The sequence below is a fragment of the Balaenoptera acutorostrata genome, chromosome 16 (genome assembly GCF_949987535.1).
Source record: "Balaenoptera acutorostrata chromosome 16, mBalAcu1.1, whole genome shotgun sequence".
NCBI classification, from domain to species: domain Eukaryota; kingdom Metazoa; phylum Chordata; class Mammalia; order Artiodactyla; family Balaenopteridae; genus Balaenoptera; species Balaenoptera acutorostrata.
Window position 1 is genome coordinate 1,770,364 of NC_080079.1, and position 15,923 is coordinate 1,786,286.

Below are 15,923 nucleotides of genomic sequence, written 5' to 3' on the forward strand. Positions count from 1 at the left end.
TACCACGCCCTTGTTTTCTGGCTGCTCGTATGTTGCATGATGAAATGGCATCGTCTCCAGGGGACACGGGGCATCCTGTGCTGACCTCCCTGTCCCCCCTCTGCAGGTGGTCATCACAACAGCCTTAAGCCTGTCGGCAGCGGCCCCACCTTTGCCATCACCACTGCCACTGCCACCATGGTCTCCCTGGACCCCGAGGGACTTGGGGGCCCGTCCCCCTCCAGCGTGCAGCCCTGCCACTTCCTGACCCTGGCGCCCATCAAAATACCCCTGCGGACCACACCCTTCTCTGGTAAGTACACAGCCTGGTCTCTCAGAGCCTTGGGCTGGTTCGGAGTCCACCGCGTGGAGACCAAGGCAGGGACCTGCCGTCCCCCAGATTCATGGTTTCCTGCGTTCTCGTGCTGGGGGCATCAGGAGAGGGCTTATGCTCAGATCACGCAAACGGACCTCAGTTCCCTTGACCAAGGTCATGTTAGTCAACCCGGGCATTTTCTGCCATAAAGCAAAGTGTAAAGTTTCTGTTTGAAGAAATGAGACATTCCTTTACTAACTCTTCACGGGGAGTGATGCACATGACCGAGAAATTTCTAATTTTCTTATGTGGGGCTTGGAAAAAAGCAAAGGCAACGTGATGGAAAACAGTTAAGCATCTGAGTTAATAAACCACAAAAAAGTACAAAACTGAGAGTCGCATGGGGCTCTCATTGAGCCAGCCCTCCTGGGCTGGCCAGGTGGACCTGCTCTGAACACATGGGGTGGGGTCCTCCCTACCACGGCGGGACCGGTGCAGAGGTCCACCGAAGCCCGTGGCTGAGGAAGAGACAGGGTAGTCACCAAGGTTTGGAGTTCATCCGTGCAGCGGGTGTACTATTCTAAGTCCGCGGGGCGGCGGCGGGGCTGGCAGACATTCTGGTGTTGTGAGTGATGCTGAGATGCAGGATGAGATGCGGAAGGCCTGGTCCTGGATTGGTTGCAACTCTGTTGTCCAAACGTGTTCTCAGCTGTACGCGCACATCTGCTCACTGTCACCAGCACTCCACGTGTCCCAGCTGTCCTGGTGAGTGCATGTTTGGGTCCGTCCTTAAATGTCGCAAAAACAGCGTTGACTTGGAATGACCTTTAGTAAGTACTGGAGTCTTGGGAGCCAGGACTATTACTTGAGTTTTAGTTTTTCACATGATACAGTAAGACTTGGATAGAAATTCTGTGGAATTATAATATTAATTCTATACTAGAGTTAACCCTAGAATTGTATACTAGCATTATATCATTAATTGCTAGGTTGTCAGTGATAGAAACATCTCTAGATTGTGAGATACATATCTTTTTTTCATGGTAGAAATAGATTACCCTGGTTTCATTACTTTCCAGTTTTGGGAGTGTTTTTGGTTTTCTGGTCGTGTTTCTAGTAAATCTGATGTGGTCTTCTCAGCACTGGACCTTGGCTTCTGTGTTTCTATGTTGACCTGATAAATTAGTTGGTCAATAGAATGTTGTATTCTCAAGAACAAAATCTTATTTCTATTTCAGCGTGTTAGTGAACATGCAGTTAGGGTGTGACAGGGAAAATAAATAAAACACATGGATAATCTCCTGTGTGGAACATAATTTACAACTGTGTCAAGATTCTCGTTTTAAAATCCATCAGTCCACTGGCATTTATTAAGGATGACTTACTATTTTCTGAGCAAATTAATCTTAGAAAGAACCCAAAACCAAACCCTGTGTACCCCAGGGGCGGCTTCACTCTTCATGTCTCTTATATGATTTATAAAGTGACATAATCATTAGGCGTCTTTCCATGTTGGCATTTTATAAGGCTCTATAATCAAATCTGCCATAATGTGCATTCAGTTAGAAAAAGACAACCTCCGTGTGATCTATCTTGTACAAAACTGCCAAAGTGGATGGTCAGAAGATGAAGGGGCCCTGCTTAACAGGTGGCTTCTGAAATGGCCTTTGTCTTGCTGGCATTGGTCCCTTTGATCTGAAAACCCCAATCACTACAGGGGTTGAAACTGGGGCTACGGGTCTGGACCAATGACCCCAGCCCAGTGGGCGGTCCCTGAGCTCTTTGGCCAATCCCAGTGTTGGATATGGTACTGCCAGGGCTGCCTCTGTAAGTGGTTCTCTGGCAGGGAGGACCACCTACCCACCTAGAAGGGTTACCCTGGCTCTCCTCTTGATGTTAGAAGAAGGCATTTGAGAGAGACTGGCCAGGTCCCTGATGAAAACCTTCTCAGAATTTCCCTTGAATACTTTCTGAAAACCAAGCCTTGAAGGAGACTGAGGGCAGACAGTTTGTCCATCAGAGCTGGGGTTTTTTAACCCCTGTCAGTAGCCCCATGGAATGAGAGCCAGTGAGATTGAAGAGTGGACTGTCCTGATCCTCAGTGGAGGTCCAGGTATTCTGCTCGGAAATCCCTAACCCCCCTGAAAACGGAGTGGAGGAGGGATGGGGATAGGAGAAAGGAAGGCTGGTGGAGGGAGGGGGGCCAAGGGGATAGAATGGCATCGACAGAAAAAGAGATTTCATAGGCCCAGAAAAACGCACCTCTCTGGGAAGTTTGCTCCATATTCAAACTGATTTTATAAAAGCACGTGAACTTTAATTTATCTACAGATGAATAATCCTGCTTTTATTCAGAAGATAATAATTCCCATTTTAGATAAATGAGTTAGACTATTTTATTTACACCCTAAGCTTGGTGCTAAAAGCCAGATAACCTTAGAAGCCCTATGTGGTTTAGCTTTATGGTTCTCAACTGGGGGCAGTTTTGTCCCCAGCAGATACTCGCCAGTGACCAGAGACATTTTTTGGTCATTGAAACTTGGTGGTTGCTACTGGGATCTAGAGGATAGAGACCAGGGATTCTGCTACACATGTGACAGCAAAGGACAGCACCTGTGGTAAAGGATTATCTGGCCCCAAATGTTAGTAGGGCCTCCATCAAGCAACCCTAGTTCGTGTTCTAGAGGTCCACCTAAACCGTGGAAACCAGGACTGGTGTATGAAGAAGAAGTTCTGGTCCAGTAATTGTAGGACCCAAAAGGAAGAAGGCTCTGTGCTGGAAAGAAGATCAGCCACGAGAGTGGCTGAATCATATGCCTTTAACAAGATTTAGGATTTCGAGTCAGACACCCTATTTAAAAAACCCGTTGCAGGAGATTGGTTCAAGATGGCGGAGTAGAAGGACGTGCTCTCACTCCCTCTTGCGAGAGCACCAGAACCACAACTAACTGCTGAACAATCATTGACAGGAAGACAGTGGAACTCACCAAAAAAGATACCCCACATCCAAAGACAAAGGAGAAGCCTCAATGAGATGGTAGGAGGGATGCAATCACAATAAAATCAAATCCCATAACCGCTGGGTGGGTGACTCACAAACTGGAGAACACTTATACCACAAAAGTCCACCCACTGGAGTGAAGGTTCTGAGCCCCACGTCAGGCTTCCCAAACTGGGGGTCTGGCAATGGGAGGAGGAATTCCTAGAGAATCACACTTTGAAGGCTAGTGGGATTTGATTGCAGGACTTCGACAGGACTGAGGGAAACAGAGACTCCACTCTTGAAGAGCACACACAAAGTAGTGTGCACATCAGGACCCAGGGGAAGGAGCAGTGACCCCATAGGAGACTGAACCAGACGACCTACCTGTTAGTGTTGGAGGGTCTCCTGCAGAGGCCGGAGGTGGCTGTGTCTCACCATGAGGACAAGGAAACTGGCAGCACAAGTTCTGGGGAGTACTCCTTGGCGTGAGCCCTCCCAGAGTCCGCCATTAGCCGCACCAAAGAGCCTGGGTAGGCTCCAGTGTTGGGTCGCCTCAGGCCAAACAACCAACAGGGAGGGAACCCAGCCCCACCCATCAGCAGACAAGCGGATTAAAGTTTTACTGAGCTCTGCCCACCAGGGGAACACCCAGCTCTACCCACCACCAGTCCCTCCCATCAGGAAACTTGCACAAGCCTCTTAGATAGCCGCATCCACCAGAGGGCAGACAGCAGAAGCAAGATGAACTACAATCCTGCAGCCTGTGGAACAAAGACCACATTCACAGAAAGATAGACAAGATGAAAAGGCAGAGGGCTATGTACCAGATGAAGGAACAAGATAAAACCCCAGGAAAACAACTAAATGAAGTGGAGATAGGCAACCTTCCAGAAAAAGAATTCAGAATAATGATAGTGAAGATGATCCAGGACCTCAGAAAAAGAATGGAGGCAAAGATCGAGAAGATGCAAGAAATGTTTAAAAAAGACCCAGAAGAATTAAAGAACAAATAAACAGAAATGAACAATACAATAACTGAAATGAAAAATACACTAGAAGGTCCCATTTGTTTATTTTTGTTTTTATTTCCATTTCTCTAGGAGGTGGGTCAAAAAGGGTCTTGCTGTGATTTATGTCATAGTGTATTCTGCCTATGTTTTCCTCTAAGAGTTTGATAGTGTCTGGCCTTACATTTAGGAATTTAATCCATTTTGAGTTTATTTTTGTGTATGGTGTTATGGAGTGTTCTAATTTCATTCTTTTACATGTAGCTGTCTAGTTTTCCCAGCACCACTTATTGAAGAGGCTGTCTTTTCTCCATTGTATATCCTTGCCTCCTTTATCAAAGATAAGGTGACCATAGGTGCGTGGGTTTATCTCTGGGCTTTCTATCCTGTTCCATTGATCTATATTTCTCTTTTTGTGCCAGTACCATATTGTCTTGATTACTGTAGCTTTGTAGTATAGTCTGAAGTCAGGGAGTCTGATTCCTCCAGCTCCGTTTTTTTCCCTCAAGACTGCTTTGGCTCTTCAGGGTCTTTTGTGTCTCCATACAAATTTTAAGAGTTTTTGTTCTAGTTCTGTAAAAAAATACCACTGGTAGTTTGATAGGGATTGCATTGAATCTGTAGATTGCTTTGGGTAGTATAGTCATTTTCACAATATTGATTCTTCCAATCCAAGAACATGGTATATCTCTCCATCTGTTTGTATCATCTTTAATTTTTTTCATCAGTGTCTTATAGTTTTCTGCATACACGTCTTTTGTCTCCCTAGGTAGGTTTATTCCTAGGTATTTCATTCTTTTGTTGCAGTGGTAAATGGGAGTGTTTCCTTAATTTCTCTTTCAGATTTTTCATCATTAGTGTATAGGAATGCAAGCATTTTTTCTGCATTAATTTTGTATCCTGCTACTTTACCAAATTCATTGATTAACTCTAGTAGTTTTCTGGTGGCATCTTTAGAATTCTCTATGTATAGTATCATGTCATCTACAAACAGTGACAGTTTTACTTCTTCTTTTCCGATTTGGATTCCTTTTATTTTTTTTTTCTTCTCTGATTGCTGTGGCTAAAACTTCCAAAACTATGTTGAATAATACTGGTGAGAGTGGGCAACCTTGTCTTGTTCCTGATCTTAGAGGAAATGCTTTCAGTTGTTCACCATTGAAATGATGTTTGCTGTGGGTTTGTCATATATGGCCTTTATTATGTTGAGGAAAGTTCCCTCTGTGCCCACTTTCTGGAGGGTTTTTATCATATATGGGTGTTGAATTTTGTCAAAAGTTTTCTCTGCATCTATTGAGATTATCATGTGGTTTTTATTCTTCAATTGTTAATGTGGTGTATCACATTGATTGATTTGCGTATATTGAAGAATCCTTGCATCCCTGGGATAAATCCCACTTGATCATGGTGTATGATCCTTTTAATGTGTTGTTGGATTCTGTTTCCTAGTATTTTGTTGAGGATTTTTGCATCTATATTCAACAGTGTTATTGGTCTGTACTTTTCTTTTTTTGTAGTGTCTTTGTCTGGTTTTGGTATCAGGGTGACGGTGACCTCATAGAATGAGTTTGGGAGTGTTCCTCCCTCTGCAATTGTTTTGGAAGAGTTTGAGGAGGATGGGTGTTAGCTCTTCTCTAAATGTTTGAGAGAATTCACCTGTGAAGCCATCTGGTCCTGGGCTTTTGTTTGTTGGAAGATTTTTAATCACAGTTTCAATTTCAGTGCTTGTGATTGGTCTGTTCATATTTTCTGTTTCTTCCTGGTTCAGTCTCGGAAGTTTGTGCATTTCTAAGAATTTGTCCATTTCTTCCAGGTTGTCCATTTTATTGGCATATAGTTGCTTCTGGTAATCTCTCACGATCCTTTGTATTTCTGTAGTGTCAGTTGTTACTTCTCCTTTTTCGTTTCTAATTCTATTGATTTATTCTTCTCCCTTTTTTTCTTGATGAGTCTGGCTAATGGTTTATCAATTTTGTTTATCTTCTCAAAGAAACAGCTTTTAGTTTTATTGAACTTTGCTATCGTTTCCTTCATTTCTTTTTCATTTATTTCTGATCTGATCTTTATGATTTCTTTCCTTCTGCTAACTTTGGGGTTTTTTTGTTCTTCTTTCTCTAATTGCTTTAGGTGTAAGGTTAGATTGTTTATTTGAGATGCTTGTTGTTTCTTGAGGTAGGATTGTATTGCTATAAACTTCCCTCTTAGAACTGCTTTTGCTGCATCTCATAGGTTTTGGATTATCGTGTTTTCATTGTCATTTGTCTCTAGGTATTTACTGATTTCCTCTTTGATTTCTTCAGTGATCTCTTGGTTATTAAGTAGTGTATTGTTTAGCCTCCATGTGTTTGTGTTTTTTACATTTTTTGCCCTGTAATTGATTTCTAATCTCATAGCATTGTGGTCAGAAAAGATGCTTGATATTATTTCAGTTTTCTTAAATTTACTGAGGCTTGATTTGTGACCCAGGATGTGATCTATCTGGAGAATGTTCCCTGCGCACTTGAGAAGAAAGTGTAATCTGCTGTTTTTGGATGGAATGTCCTATAAATATCAATTAAATCTATCTAGTCTGTTGTGTCATTTAAAGCTTGTGTTTCCTTATTAATTTTCTGTCTGGATGGTCTGTCCATTGGTGTAAGTGAGGTGTTTAAGTCCCCCACTATTATTGTGGTACTGTTGATTTCCTCTTTTATAGCTGTTAGCAGTTGCCTTATGTATTGAGGTGCTCCTATGTTGGGTGGCTATATATTTATAATTGTTATATCTTCTTCTTGGATTGATCCCTTGATCATTCCGTAGTGTCCTTCCTTGTCTCTTGTAACATTCTTTATTTTAAAGTCTATTTTATCTTATATGAGTAGTGCTACTTCAGCTTTCTCTTGATTTCCATTTGCATGGAATATCTTTTTCCATACCCTCACTTTCAGTCTGTATGTGTCCCTAGGTTTGAAGTGGGTCTCTTGTAGACAGCATATATATGAGTCTTGTTTTTGTATCCATTCACCGAGCCTGTGTGTTTTGGTTGGAGCCTTTAATCCATTCACGTTTAAGGTAATTATCAATATGTATGTTCCTATTATCATTTTCTTAATTGTTATGGGCTTGTTTTTGTAGGTCCTTTTCTTGTCTTGTGTTTCCCACTTAGAGAAGTTCCCTTAGCATTTGTTGTAGAGCTAGTTTGGTGGTGCTGAATTCTCTTAGCTTTTGCTTGTCTGTAAAGCTTTTGATTTCTCCATCGAATCTGAATGAGATCCTTGCCAGGTAGAGTAATCTTGGTTGTAGGTTCTTCCCTTTCATCACTTTAAATATGTCATGTCACTCCCTTCTGGCTTGTAGAGTTTCTGCTGAGAAATCAGTAGACCGGACGCTATCAAACTCTTATAGGAAAACATAGAAGAACACTCTTTGACATAAATCACAGCAAGATCTTTTTTGATCCACCTCCTAGAGTAATGGAAATAAAAACAAAAATAAACAAATGGGACCTAATGAAACTTAAAACCTTTTGCAAAGCAAAGGAAACTACAAACAAGATGAAAAGACAACCCTCAGAATGGGAGAAAATATTTGCAAATGAATCAATGGACAAAGGATTAATCTCCAAAATATATAAACAGCTCATGCAGCTCAATATTAAAAAAAAAGCAACCCAATCCAAAAATGGGCAGAAGACCTAAATAGACATTTCTCCAAAAAAGACATACAGATGACCAAGAAGCACATGAAAAGCTGCTCAACATCACTAATTATTAGAGAAATGCAAATCAAATCTACAATGAGGTATCACCTCACACCAGTTAGAATGGGCATCATCAGAAAATCTACAAGCAACAAATGCTGGAGAGAGTGTGGAGAAAAGGGAACTCTCTTGCACTGTTGGTGGGAATGTAAATTGGTATAGCCACTATGGAGACCAGTATGGAGGTTCCTTAAAAAACTAAAACTAGAATTGCCATATGACCCAGCAATCCCACTACTGGGCATATACCCAGAGAAAACCATAATTCAAAAAGACACATGCACCCCAATGTTCATTGCAGCTCTATTTACAAGAGCCAGGACATGGAAGCAACCTAAGTGTCCATCGACCGATGAATGGATAAAGAAGATGTGGCACGTATATACAATGGAATATTACTCAGCCATGAAAAGGAACGAAATTGGGTCATTTGTAGCGACGTGGATGGATCTAGAGACTATCATACAGAGTGAAGTAAGTCAGAAAGAGGAAAACAAATATTGTATATTAACGCATATATGTGGAACCCAGAAAAATGGTACAGATGAACTGGTTTGCAGGGCAGAAATAGAGGCACAGATGTAGAGAACAAACATGTGGACACCAAGGGGGGAAAGTGGCGGGGGGGTGGGGTGGTGGTGGGATGAATTGGGAGATTGGGATTGACACGTATACACTAATATGTATAAAATGGATAACTAATGAGAACCTGCTATAAAAAAAATAAATAAAATGAAAAATAAAAAATAAAAAAAAATAAACCTGAGGAAAGGCAAATAAATACATACATACATACATACATACATACAAACCCCTTGACCAGTTCCAAATTCAGTCGGAAAGTGGGTTTTCTCTTCCGGAGTGTCGCCAGCGTGTGCAGCCAAGCTAGTCCTTGCTGCTGCTCTTCCACAGGAGCCCACGCACACCGGGGCCTCCCACTGGCCTCATGCTCATGGCCGTCTGTTCACTCGCCTGCCCCGTCCCCACCTGTGAGTCACCCACTGGCGGGCCCTGTCGCCCTGTCCCTGCCCAGCCTGCAGCGGCTCCGGGCGGCTTCCCGAACCTCAGGTCCATTCTCTGTATTGGACATCCAAAGGATGAATCCAGCTGATTCCACGTATTCACGTAATCGCTAACACTGTTTCTCTCATGCTTGCCTCTGAATCAGGGGCACGGCAGAGGGAAGCGTGGGCAGGGCAGAGGGTTTACCAGGAGAGGTCTGGGCATTCAGACGTGGGCTGGGAGCCGGCGGTTGAAGGAGGATGAGCAGACAGGGGCGGGGGTGGGCTGCTCTCTTCGTTTCCCCCCAGCAGGTCTCAGCTAATGCACTTTGCCTCATTCCCATCTATTCCTTGAAGGCTTGGAATTTCAGGTTATAGAAGGAACACTTTCGGGGGAAAAGCATATCTTGTATCCTGTCTATTTCTTAGTTTTTAAGGCGAAGGTGGAGTTTATCTGGGGGGAACGGAGGACATGCAGAAGCATTTGCCCTAGGGAACGGAACTGCCTTCCTGGCGCTCTCCAGGCTGGAGCCCGCCGGACCTGCACTCCCTCACCTGCCCCCTCGATGTTACAGGGAAGTGGGAAGCGGGAGCCCACATTCAGGAGGATACAAGCACCAGACAACTCCGGCGTCTGTCCCTCTTTGATGAAATAAACGAAGTGATTCTTTTTTAAGAATGATGGTAGCTATTTTCAAAACTTAGCCCACCATTTCATAAGCATTGAAGTGAAAAAGGTAAAATATGAGTGAGAGCCGTGGTCTCCAGTACAGCAAGTGACTAGCAAATACAACTATTAAAAAGTACCATCTGCCTTGGAAGCCATTTACCACCTGTTCTTTTGCTTCCAGAACAATTTAATGGTCTAAATTTAACATTTTGTCCTGCCACAGAACAGCTGGGAAGTGACGATTCTTTTTTCAGTCAGGAACTTACCAGCCAGGCTACATAACAAGGCAGAGTCTCCATGCAGCCTCTGGGGGGCTGTCCACTCATCCCATTAGCGGAATCCAAGGATGCTGAAACGGGCTCTGTAACCACAGTAACCCGGCCATTTGGGGATGCAGCCTTTTCTCTTGTTATCCAGGAATTGTTTCCTCCTCCACTGTAATAAAAAATGTCATAATACATATTAACATTTTGGAGATTTGTAGAGACAAAAATACTGCTGCAATGTAATTACTTATACCCCAGAGTGCCTGAGACTCAGCTGGCTTGTGAGAAAGACATATGTGTTTCTAATGGAGAGAATGAGCTGCTTTTAGTAGAAAAATTATTGGATTTAAACAAACAAAAAAGGACTTTGTATAGTTTGTTATCCACAAGTGAACTCATACTGTGGATGCAAGATACAAATAGTCTCAAGCAGGTGTTAGCGCGTTTGAGCCGTGCCGGGTGCAGAAGTGTCTAAATGGAGATCCAGCTGTGAACCCTTCCTATCAGCAAGTCAGCTTGTTTAAGGTTGTCCCTCTAGAAAAGTCCTCCTGTGACCTGTCTGCTGCAACCTCCCTGAGGAACTGCTGTCACTTGAGCTGTATTCTTCGTTTGCACTGTTAGCTCCAATTCACTCTTTCTTTGAAAAGAAAAATTGGCAACCCAGCACGCACACAAAAGCATGTCTATGTCTATGCCAAGTATAAAGAACGCTGATACAGTAGACCCCCAAGTACCTCCCACTGAGCCCAAGAAATGGATGTTTCTGTACCCCTAGCACTCCTGGGAGCCTCAACCCTCCCCAGCAATAATTACTCTCCCAAGTAGGTGCCAATCGTTGCTATGCTGTTTTTGAGAAATACGTTTACATATAAGCATTAGTTCTAAACAATGTACTTCATAGTTTAGGCGCTTTTTGAATTTTACATAAATGTCATCATAGTTCGTGCATTCTTCCGTGATTGCCTTTTTTGCTCAAAATGATGTTTTGTTTTGTTTTTTTTGCAAAGTCCCCACGGAGGCTTGTCGTTGTAATGCAGTCACATTCACTGTGGCATAGCGTTTGTTGGTTTGTATGAATCCACGCAATGCATCATCCATTCCGCTACTGGTGGCATCTGGACTGTTTCCTGAAATGTCAGGAACAATTGCCCCCTCTTTCCTTTTGGAAGCACTTTCCTCCCCTTCTGATAGTCCTTCCAGGTTTGGGGTGTGGGGGAGTCTTTGCACAGATCTGTAGAGTCTGGGGTGCACAGGACCCTCCCTCTCTGGTGTCCCGAGTGTTCTTATCCCAGGTAGTAACTAATCCCGACTTTATGTCAGTCCCTGTTTCTCCCTTGAGTGCTAGGTTGATAGACCCAGTTTCCCACTGGACACATGCACTTTCTGATGGATACCTCAAGCTGCACTTTTCTATAAAAGCAGTATTGATTTCCTACCCATGGTCCTGCTTATGAAACAATGCAAAACAACTGGTTTCTCCTGTAGGCTTCTGGGTAAACCCCCTCTTCCACTAGCACTCTCTCATTCATAAGTAGCACCCCAGTCTGCACCCAACACCCCAGGGTCATTCTTGGTTCCTCCTTCTGCCTGATAACCTCACATCCACCCATCAGCGCTGTCTTCCCTCCTAATCTGCATCCCAAGTCCAGCTTCCTCGTCCAAAGCGATACCATCTCTTGACTGAGGGGGCTGCACAAAATCTCTCTGCTTCCACTCACCCTTATCAGCCACTGTTTCCTACAGGAGCCAGAGTTCCCGTCTGGGCAGCCAAGCCTGCCCCTGCTTAAGACTCCCACTGATTGTCTCCTGTGGAGCTTAGAACAAACCCCAGACTTCTCCCCAGAGTCTCTGGGACCCCCTTTTGTGGCCCCAGCCTGTGCTCTTGCTGCTGTTGGTACCACTCTCCCTTCTCCCACCGAGCCTCAAGCACACCCAGCCTGGCTGCCTCGGGGCCTTTGCACCGGCCACTGCCCTGCCTTAGAGGCCCTCCTTCACCGTTCAGGCCCAGCTGAGAAGCACCCCTACTTTCTCATCCTAAGAACCCTTGGGAATCAACTCTCTCTCATCACCTGTTTACTTCCTTGATAGCATTTCTCATTGTCTGGAATCATCTCAGTGTCTGTTCCTGGCTTGTTTCTCTCTGCTGCCCTCCCCCATCCCCAGATGTGAGATCCAGGATGGCAGGGGCCTCTGTGTCTTACTCACCATGAGTTCAGGGCCAAGGTCAGTGCTTGGGGCCAAACGGTCTCCCCTTGCCTCTGCTGAAGGAGCACGTCTGCTCCCTGTGTTCTCGATGAGCGAGAGGAGGGGGTGGACCTGCTTGAAGGTATTCGTTCAGCACCCCCGCCCCAGCCCAGTCAGTCCTCACAGACAAGGTGGGAATCAGGGCAACCATCCGCACGCCAGGGCTCCTCGGCGGCGCTCACGGCCGCAGAGCCTGGCTGCTGACGTTGGTCTCCATCCTGGCGTCGATCGGGACGTGCAGTCAGGATGCCCAGGAGAAAACCAGGCTGCTCTGTGAAGGGCTTCAAAGGAGCAGCCAGCCCCCCGTCGCTCCATCCTTGAAGACTGGTGTGTCCTGAAACCCCAGCTTCTCACCCTGAAAGTTTGCATGGATCCCATGCAGCTGATCCCATTCTTTAAACTGGGGGACAGCGTGGGAGGGGATTAAAGACCTCCTTACCTAAGTTCCAAAGCCAAGAAGGGCAGAGCGAACCTGGAACTCAGCCCCGTTTCCTGAGGGCCTTGCCTTCCTTTCGTAGGCGTCTCCATCAACCTCTCCCACCGTCAATCCCTCCCGCTAGCCACAGTTCACATTGAGCCGTAGAGCCATTGAGCTAGAACCCATGACCTGATGACTGAGGCTTTGGCTGGGCTGCCGGTGCTATAGGGACATTGACCAAATTCAGCTCTGTGACCAGCCCAGGCAGAGAGGGCGGCCAGCCCACACACACACGTGATGCATGTGGTCTGATCCCTGGAACGGGCCTGGGCTCTTCCAGCGGGTGGGTGTTTTTAGAAGAGACCCTAGAAGGACTGAGAAGATAGATTGGTCTGTGGACGGAGGAAGGAGGAAGGAGCCCTGACGGTTGTCGCTTTAATGGAGAGCATCCTTTAAGAGAGCATCCTTGGTTGCCACGTTCGGTCCCGTTGCTACAGCCGCAAGTCAGAGCCTGGTCTTGGCGAGTTCCCTGTAACGAGAGCAGCCGCCCCCTCCTGGGCTGGGCTGTCTCATTTGATCTGTGATAACAGTGCCGTTGGAAACAGTATCCGTGGCATCTAGTTGAGGATGCGGGAGGGGATGAGGTGGCGGACGTGCACTCACTGGAGGCCGTGGTCCAGGAAGCACCTGGGAGCATCTTCGGGCCCATCTGCTTTGGTCTTAATTCCCAAATTGACCCTTTTGGTGTGTCAGTAAGATCAGGGCCGCACACACAGAGGCCTCTGCCTTGTAGGAGTGCGGGATCTGTGTTTATTCACTGGCTCAAGTCAGGGAGGGAGCTGGCATCTTGCTCCTGGTGCTTAAACTTCTGGAGCCCACAGGGGGCTGCTTGAAGCGTCCTCAAGGCGCCCAGTCCTCTGGCAGCTCCAGCTGCGGAGAACAGCTAAGGAAGGGCGAGGATGCCAGCACAGGGTCTGTGTCCACGCTGCCTGTGATGTTGGGCCACGCGAGAGAGAAGTGAGTGCTTAGGAAACTTTAGCTGAGGAAGGTGCGCCCCGTTGAAATATGCCATCGGTGGTTTGCAGTTTATAGACGCCGATAGTTAGGAGAGCGAGCTTACTTAGCCAACAGCATACGAGCTCCTCATTTCCTTAAGAAGTCAGCTAACAGCCGTACCTGTCAGCCACAGCAGGGAGTGGAGAGGGGAGGGTGCTGCTTTGAAGCAGACCCTGGGCAACGCTGGCTTTCACCACTCGCCTCCCCTTCCCTGATGTATTTAAGAATGGCTGTGCTCGAACCTAGGTTATGACCGACGTCCAAGATTCAGTTCACCATCCGTGTGTCTCCTGAGCTCCCAGGGTTCTTGGGACGAGACTTCTCAAGCTCGGATGCACAGGACGTTTTTCCATTTGGGAGGATTGATGGGGGGGGGGAGCGGCACGGAGCCCCCGCTTTGTGCTGGGGTCCAGGGCTCCCCCTGGCACCTTGTCTCAGCGCAGGTTGGGCCCATCCAGGGACGGGCTGCAGGCCCACCTTCACGAGAAGAGGGATATGAAGAGGATGCTCCTGGGAGGACCCTCAAAAAGGAGTCAGTATAGGATGTTAGAACGACCACCTGCACGCTCACTGCTGGGCTCCCATCTGGCCCTGCTTCCATGGTCTTTCCTCTTGCTCTGTTCACATCCTGGCCTCTCACTGGAAGTCCAGTTGAGAGCGGACCTTGTCCGTGGTGACTGCCTTGACCCCTTCGGTCCAGCAAAAGCTTTCCAGCCTTCAACCTCCCGTCCTGTCCGTGTCTCACCTGCCACTTAACTGACAGCCAAGCTGCTCACGAGAGTGCACTTCATCTCCCCACGCTGAATGTCCACGGGGCTGGGCCGCGGGGCTGGCTCTTTCCCCGCTCAGCACTTAAACCAGCTTTGAGGATATTTCCCAGGTGGGAGGCTCGGCCACTAGAGGACATGCAGTGACTTCCATCGGTCAAGTTAGGCTGGATTGTTACAACTAAATCGCTTTGTAGAATAGCCCCCTCCTTGTTTATACAACATGTAGAGAACATGTTTTTTCCTGTTCTCCGCTGTGTAAATACAGTCCTACTGACTGAAGAAAGAAACAGTCATCATCCGGTACATTTCCTCCTGAAGATATTATTGTGTTTCCCTGCACACAGCTGCTCAGCCTTACTGGGGAGACGTGGGTACTTATGATCCCACCTCTAGCCACAGAAGGAGGCATCGGCTACATCTCATTTGCTTTTTGCTGGAGAGGAAACAGCAGTGCTCTGGGCCGTTCAACATAAAAGAGAGTTAAAGGCACAGAGCCCGAGAAGGCCCACGGTGCTCACAAATGACCCACATCTGGGGGCTTCCCTTGACTGGGGCTGGGAAGTCGCCTAGGATCACCTATCACCGTGCACTCAAGCGTGGGCTGGAGAGGAGCCTGGACCGGCCAGGTGCCAGGTGTTTACGTCCCACTGGTCCCAAGGGGTGAGGGGTGCAGGGAAGGCTGGGCAGGTGGAACCTCAGAGCCAGGGAGGTCTGGATCCCAGGAGATGAGGCGAAGGAGAGCCCATCGCTTCAGGACAGAGAAACAGTTCCTGATCGTCTAGAAAAGAGCTGACAAAATGGTCCAGACCCACGCTGCCCTCTCCACCACGCCCAGCCTGGGAAAGCTTCCTGCTCTCCACTCTGGTCAGGTCGGCTGGCAGCCCTCGTGGTCAAGCATGTAGTTAAACCACAGGCCCAGGGGCAGTGCTTGCCCACGGGGTCCAGTCTGGGCGTTCGGGCAGGTGTGAGCTGATTTCTGTGAGCGCAGCTCTCTCAGGGGAGGAGAGCAGTGTCTGAATTAGTCTATGAGCGCTGTACAGGACTGTCTGCTCCCAGGCCCCCAGCTGCTCTGTTGTCCTGCAAAGATCTGAAAGGGAGGAGGGCTCGGCTTCCGCTGACTGTCCCCTAAAGCAGCCCCCGGTGTGCGCGCGCGGGCGGGGGCCGAGGTCAGGACGGGCCAGGAGAGCCAGCAGGGACTCATGCTGCCCGAGTTCTGACAGCAGATTTATGTATGTAGTTTGCTAATTTACACACGTGGACGGAAAACACGCACATCTGAGGCTTTTCAAGAAAACACTGAAACTGTGATAGTAACCAAAAGAACAGAACGTGCTTCTTTTTTTTTTTTTTAATTTTTTTAATTTATTTATTTATTTTTGGCTGTGTTGGGTCTTCGTTTCTGTGCGTGGGCTTTCTTTAGTTGTGGCAAGTGGGGGCCACTCTTCATCGCGGTGCGCGGGCCTCTCACCATCGC

The 15,923-nt window shown here is 46.8% G+C and overlaps 1 protein-coding gene across 1 annotated transcript in view; it reads left to right on the forward strand.

Moving 5' to 3' along the window:
- Positions 1–15,923, forward strand: part of TCERG1L (transcription elongation regulator 1 like) — a 196,346-nt gene that overhangs the window by 39,843 nt on the left and 140,580 nt on the right. Inside the window, exon 4 of the mRNA XM_007173365.2 lies at positions 107–292. Coding sequence (XP_007173427.2) covers positions 107–292 — 186 coding nt within the window. The remainder of the gene's footprint in view (positions 1–106; positions 293–15,923) is intronic.